At 30.6% G+C, this 7,542-nt stretch overlaps 1 protein-coding gene across 2 annotated transcripts; it reads left to right on the top strand.

Moving 5' to 3' along the window:
• Nucleotides 1-161: 161 nt before the first annotated feature.
• Nucleotides 162-3,771, top strand: LOC123674496 (nicotinate phosphoribosyltransferase). 2 transcript variants are annotated; one of them, XM_045609386.1, is made up of 2 exons: nucleotides 162-1,889; nucleotides 2,390-3,771. In XM_045609386.1, the coding sequence occupies exons 1-2, from the start codon at nucleotides 318-320 to the stop codon at nucleotides 2,402-2,404; spliced, it is 1,587 nt and encodes a 528-aa protein (XP_045465342.1). In that variant the 5' UTR covers nucleotides 162-317; the 3' UTR covers nucleotides 2,405-3,771. The 2 variants fall into 2 exon arrangements, with proteins under 2 accessions (XP_045465342.1, XP_045465341.1); XM_045609385.1 differs by having other exon boundaries at nucleotides 162-3,771.
• Nucleotides 3,772-7,542: the final 3,771 nt, after the last annotated feature.

Consider the following 7,542-nt stretch of genomic DNA (forward strand, 5'->3'; position numbering starts at 1 on the left):
TTAGTAGATATTTTAAAATCCATGAGACTTAAATTCATAATATGTAAATTTATCAATTGGATCTATTAAGTTGATATTGTTTTTGAAATATTAAAATTATTCATTTTATTTCCACGGTACATTAAATAAAGGTGACTAGTGTGACTACCGTGAAAATAATTTTGCAGTGGTGTGGGGGAAGCACAATAGTTTTGAGTTTATCCTCTACGCTTAAAAATGTTTATAAGGCAAGGTTATCGAAGAATTGATCCATTAGTGTTAGTGCTTTTTGAGAACGTTCTGAACGCTCAGTTAAAGCTATCGATTGAACTTGCAACATGAATAATATAGTAGAAGATGAATATGTTGGAAAAGGGCAAAATGGAATTGTTCAACCCCTACTCACCGATTTGTACCAAATAACTATGGCATATGCTTATTGGAAATCTGGAAAAAGAAATGCCACAGCGGTATTTGACTTATATTTTCGGAAAAATCCTTTTCACGGTGAATTTACTATATTTGCAGGACTAGAAGAATGTTTGAAATTTCTGTGCAAGTTTCATTATTCAGATTCCGATATACAGTATTTAAGAAAAATTTTACCAACATCAACAGAAGATGAGTTTTTTAGATATTTGCAAAGTCTTACAGTAGAAGATGTAACGCTTTATTCAGTCCCAGAAGGAACCGTTGTATTTCCAAGAGAACCATTATTAAGAGTTGAAGGTCCTCTGATAATTGTACAAATTTTGGAAACAACCTTATTAAATTTGATTAATTATGCATCTTTGATGTCAACAAATGCTGCAAGATTCCGATTAGCTGCAGGCCAATTGAAACTATATGAATTTGGTCTCAGGCGAGCTCAAGGTCCTGATGGAGGATTATCTGCTTCAAAGTATTCTTATATTGGTGGTTTTGATGGTACTAGTAATGTATTGGCAGGAAAACTGTACAACATTCCAGTTAAAGGTACTCATGCTCATTCTTATGTAACATCATATTGTTGCCTACCAGAGTTAGTTTTGACGCAGTTGAGTCCAAAGTCAGGTGGTGAGAAACGTGAATTTCTACAGCATGCAATGAAATGGAGGGAACAATTGATGTCCTTTTTTCAAGTACCAACATCCCAAGCCAATGATGGGGAACTAGCAGCCTTTGTATCTTTTGCTATTGCTTTTCCTGATGGATTTATGGCACTAGTGGATACTTACGATGTTGTGAAAAGTGGCCTTTTTAATTTTTGTTCAGTTGGTTTGGCTCTGCTGGATTTTGGCTACACTCCCATAGGAATAAGGTTGGATAGTGGTGATCTAGCATATTTATCTAACATTGCAAGATCATGTTTCAAAAAGATTGCTGACAATTTTAAAGTACCTTCCTTCGAAAAATTATTAATTATGGCTTCAAATGATATCAATGAAGAAACAATTTTGAGCCTGAATGAACAGGGTCATAGTATTGATGCTTTTGGAATTGGTACACATTTAGTAACTTGTCAAAAACAACCAGCATTGGGTGGTGTTTTTAAAATGGTTGAAATTGATGGACAACCTCGCATTAAATTAAGTCATGATGTTGAAAAAGTAACCATACCAGGAAGAAAAGAAACTTTTCGTTTATATGGTGGAGAAGGTTATGCCCTCATTGACATCTTACAAAGAACTGTGGAGGAACCTCCTCAAGAAAATCATCGAGTTCTTTGTCGTCATCCTTTTCAAGAATCTAAAAGAGCTTATGTTACACCTGTGAAAGTTGAAAAACTTCTTACCCTGTATTGGAGCAAAGGAAAAATTTGTCAAAAACTCCCAAACATGCAAGAAATCCGTGAAAGAGTCAAAAGTTCCTTGAGAATACTCAGGTCTGACATCAAACGCAGTTTGAATCCCACTCCTTATAAAGTATCTGTAAGTGACAATTTATATACTTTTTTACACGAATTGTGGCTTGAGAATGCACCTATTGGGGAATTGTCCTGAAATAGAGTTACTTATAGTGACTTGGTGCTCACAGTGAAAAAATTCAAGAAATATTAACCAAACAAATGATAAACTTTTGCTGAGCTGATTTTAATCTTTGTATGTTTACTGATTACCAGCCATTCTAATTAAAGCTTCAATTTAGCATCTCAAAAATGGCTTTCTAATATTTGTTTTGAATATCACAGCTTCCAAATCAATTTCTCTTTTTGCCATAAATCAATTCAAAGTATTGATGCAGTATTCAATTGAGAATAAAGTAATTTGTAGCACTATAAAACATGCTTTCTAGTTTGTTCAAAATCAATTACATGATTCAAAAATCATAGTGATGAAGAAATTCATTAAAACAATTGCGTATTGGTAGTTACAATTAATTTGAAAAGATTATTCTTAACATTAAGTGAAATAAACTTATCACTTTTTAGTGCCTATGGATATAATTTTTTTATGCTCTGAGGACTTTTACTACTCATCTGTGTAAAACTGCTGAAAAGAATTTTCTCCAATGGATGACATTTTTTAAATTTCATCGTAATTCATGAAATTTTAATATCAATAATTTATTAGTTAGTTATCATAGCAGTAAAAACAGTGATTTATCTAACATCATAGTTCATTTCAGAATTAACATAATTTTCATCATCAATCAAAGATTTGTTGTTTTAGACTAGACTATATGGTTTATGTTATTATTCTAAAGTGGTGAACCTAGATATAAATATCTTAACCTTTTATGGAAAATATATCATGAATTGATAGAATAATTGATAAAAAAACTACCAGTATTAAATATGGATTTTATTTGGTAAGATATTGATGGATTCACTTAAATGATCTAAATGGTGGATATCAGTAAACTTACACAGCAAAATTTCATACAAATTGAAATAAATTTCGATATTGCAATCATTGTATAGAGAACTAATATTCTTTGTACAATGGTGAAGTATTTAAAAACTATAAATCTTAATTATTTTATATATTCTACCACAAGTTGGTTGAAAACGAATTTTTTCATCTTATTTTTAATTTTCTTAATTATATTATTTAATTCTATATACACTTTATTCTGTTTATTTGTGTTTTTTATATTTATCCATATTTTCATTATTCAGTCGATGTAAATTTAATTTTGATGAATAAATTTTCAACACTTCATTTCATTACTTTAGAATAATCTCCAGAAAATTGCTGAATTTTCTGTTACATCAAAAATTTCCAAATTTTACATTCCACAATTTTTTTACGGTAAATATTTTCAACAAAAACAAATTCCACTGGGGAAAAACAAATTATGTTATTTTGATTTAGTAGTTTTATTCTTGTTTTGTTTTGTGTTTTGTTTGTTTCTTTGGTTATTTTTTATGAAATATTACGTACAACTTGGATTATAATTGAAATCTCTTGTAAAGTATGCACAAAACTGTCTGAATTCTGAATTGTCAACCTTGGATTTACAATTGAATATGTATTTCAGATAATATCCAGATCAGAGAAATAATTAGTATTTTTATATTTGTGCATTCTATAAATGTAGTTGTTTTGTTAAAACAATTTTTTATGAACTCCAAGTGAATCTAATATTTTATTGTAAAAAAGTTAAAACGAATTTTTATATACTATAATGAGAGAATTAGATAAGACCAAAGATTTTATATTCTTATATAGTTTTTTATTTGTTGAATGAATTAGATTATTTGATCAGTGGAGAAGCGATAAGCTATATAAATTTGTAACAATATCTGTTTATATGGTTGGAATCTCCACTACACAGTTAAATTCTTAATAAACAATAAAATAAACTAAATATGTGTTTTCTTGAATAAATATTCCTTGTTATTCGCAAAACTAGGACTTCCAGTTAATTTTTGAACTACCAAGATTACAAAATTCAGTTCAACCGAATTTAGAAATGAAATAATTTTCAATAAAAGAAAAGTTTTATTTTTCCTCTCTGTGGCTTGTTATTTTTAAACTTCAATTCGAATGTAAATTTTATTTTATTTGAAATGAATAAATTAAACCTGAATCAATAAAATATATGAAGAATTTTTGATCGTTCATATTTTACTTGAGATCAATGGGAAGTCAAAAAAAAGATAAATTTCTCAGTTCATCAGTTCTACTATGATTCATATTATTCATATTGTAATGCCTGAAATTATGTGTTAATTTCGCGGAAAACTAAATTTCATCTTCATAAGAAGAAATAATACCTGAATTCCCAAAATAAGAGTATTTGGGTGAAATGAAATATGAAGCACATTGTTTAAGACATGTTACTGTGAGGTTTAATTGTGCACAATGAATCAACGCATTTATTATTCAGATATTAACAGGTCAGTATTTACAATGATTAGAAGTAATCGCGATATTTAATGCTACAACATTACACATTTAATTTGTGTAATGTAGTTTATAATATTAGATTTGTTTCTGAAAAAAGCACTTTAGATTTTACATCATGATTTATTATCTCTTCTTTCAACGCAAAGAAAAAATATGAAAATATCGACGAAAAAATTTTTGAACTAGCATCTAGTTAAGGGATTCGAATCCAGGCTCATCCGGTTCAAAAGCTGAATAAAAATTCTGAAAATGTATAACTTCGAAAATATGAAAGCTAGAACTTTGAAAGAAAAAATTTAATATTTGGAATCTTTCTACCAATATATATGTCTTCAATTAAATGATTGGGATGTGTTGAGTTTCTGATAAATGAATTTTTTCAATTTAATTTCCTTGACTTCCCCTCAAATCGTGGATAGTGTTCTCGAGCAAAAAGAATCACTGCGGTACAGAGTAACCGATTTCTATTGCAAGTTTCATGCAAATAGCTCTTTCCGTGAAAGCTCGGCCAGATTTTTGAATTCTACACATTCCAAAACGTAAACTATAAAAATTTCAGGAAGGTTTTCACCGATTGAAAGTTTTTGATGAAATGAAAGAACACCTTGTATCTCATAAACGAATAGACTTCCGTAATCCATGCGAAAAGGTTCCTTTTGGTAAGGAGCGCTTTATTAGAAAGTCACCTTTCTTTAAGGGTGTTCGATACCTTGTTCATGAGTTCATGCCAATGCTATACCAGTGCTAATATTATAACACTATAACTTCCAAAATACAGGTCGGACTCATTTCATTTTTTGAATGAAGGAGATTGAAAATAGCTATTTTTTATTATAGATTGTCAAGATTCAGATTATAGACTTCGACTATGAAGAGATTGGTAGACATATATGCGTGCTTCAAGTTAGCTCGCCTTTTTTTATTTCAATAAATTAATAAATGGTGACATCTTCACTTTTCGAGAGGGATTTTGAACCCTGTTAACACCCCCCTCCTGGCTACGCCGTTGTAATGCGTGTGCAGAAGGCTCATTCTGACACTCGTTATTTAAAAATTCGCCACGTCGTAGGTGTTTTTTTTTAATTTTGAACTCGTGGAAGAATATCAATGCGCTCTGCACTTGTATTATAAATAACTACATATAATGGAACAAGTTTCATTTGTAGAAAAGATTTTACTTTCCATTATGGAACTGGTCTTTAGAACAATTCTCAACTCTGATTCAGACTTTCCAAATTGTTCTGCAATGGCATGAAAGCATGTCAGGTATTCATGAAACACCCTGTCTATCGAATTATTTTGAGAAAGTTCCATTCTGTAATCATGAAATATACATTATAGGTACCTACCTATTCCTATTAATTAGCGCCCATATCTCAGGATTACCCTAAAAGGCCTATTACTGGTGTGGACCACGGATATATTTACATATTAGGACCTAATTTGGACTTACCTCACTTATGTTTTATGTTAACCGATTCGTAGAATTGAATGAATATCAAAATATCAATGGTGATAAGTCAGCCGTATTTCAATTTCTACACTATGTTTATCTCTAATTTATAAAATTATCTGGACATATGCACGAATTTATGGGAATATTGACTTCTTGTCAAGTGTATATCTTGTGCAAAATTATTTGAACCGAATTCAATGAAAGTTATTGTTTAGATTCGAATCTTAATCATTTTTTGTCTACCAGTGACGCAATAAATAAACAAGCTTCCAATTTCCAAAAAATCCTTTATTCTAAGTATATTTGCTATCATACAAAACATTATTCACTTTCGCACGAAAAATCTCAACTGGGTCAGATCTAACTACCCAATTTGAGAATTTTTTCCGATTTTCTTCTTCTAGTATTCTTTGGTTCTATAGGGACGCAATGTGTACCTGACGAATATTTTTTTCCGACCTCGCAAGAAAAAAAAAAGATCTATGCCCTTGTATTTATGAAATCACTAATGAATATTACCCAAAAACTAACCTAACAGAGACATTCGAGATACGAACCTACCCTGAAGATTTCATGTTTCTAGGGTTTCAAGGGAAAATTAAATTCTGCCATATATGTACATGTTAAGCTTAAAAAAACCAAGTGAATGATAAATCCTTAATGCTTGTTTGTTTCGCTAATTTCCATTCAGTCACGTCTTATGAAGTTTTTTGGGAAGGAAGATCAAATATTCGTTACTCAGAAGCTTGATCTTAGAACTGTGTTCATTATTAAATTCAGTGAGTCTTGTCGGGGTATATTCAGAAGGAATAACATTACTACAATGATAGGTTTGTGCTACAAATGCAGATTATTATTGTTTTTTCATAAAAACAAACGATATTTTCAACACCTTGAGATTACCAACGTCACTCGTAGGATGTAAGGTTGAACAAAATTGAATTTTACCAATGATTCGTCATCGTAATGAAATGATAGGAATAGCTCTCTGTTCGGGAATGAGCGCTCAAAAATAATACTTCGTTCGCATGGAAAGAACCATAATAAAAACAGAAGCAAACATTTCTTACTGATAAAATTAATCTTCAGGATAATATAAATATGGTACTTTGTGATATATAGGGTTACCAAGGATCTCACAGAAACTGCAGGCAGAGCAAAAAATTGTGTAGGTACAGCGATACCGAAATCCTATAGGCACTTGATCTACAAGTAATGTGTTGATGGTTTGGTTTGAGAAAAATGTGAATGTTATCCATGATGATGAATTTGCAATAATTTTTAGATGCAAAAATGTTAATCGTACATAATTCGACCATGTTGTTCACTGTTGTGTATTCGAGGATACGATGCAATAGCTATTTGAAAATGTTTAAAATTAATATTAAGGCCTGAAACGAAATAAAAATTATTATTGAAAAAAATCAAATACTTCATCAAAATCCGTTCGAACAAACCGAAATTGTAACCAGAATAAGCAAAAATAAATCGGACTTTTAATGTTTGTAGAAGAGTTGCTCTCTCTTTGACTTTCGACATTCTTTATGCATTTCTTTCCAACATATTACATCTGAAGATAAAAGATAACGATTTGCCAAACCACAAGCCGATTGGATCTGTAGTCACGGAAATATTGTTTTTTTTTTGATAGAGTTAGCTATATTACAAATGAAAAAAAAAATTCACGTGGTTTTCAACAACGGGATAATTTGGCGTCCTGGAGGTCACCTTAGGTATGGTTCAGACCTTAATTCATACTGCGAGAAGTACAGA

This window comes from Harmonia axyridis, chromosome 3, assembly GCF_914767665.1.
Source record: "Harmonia axyridis chromosome 3, icHarAxyr1.1, whole genome shotgun sequence".
In the NCBI taxonomy this organism is placed as follows: Eukaryota; Metazoa; Arthropoda; class Insecta; order Coleoptera; family Coccinellidae; genus Harmonia; species Harmonia axyridis.

Excerpts from the sequence above, each read along its gene's own strand:
- LOC123674496 (XM_045609385.1), top strand. The coding sequence starts at position 318 with ATGAATAATATAGTAGAAGATGAATATGTTGGAAAAGGGCAAAATGGA.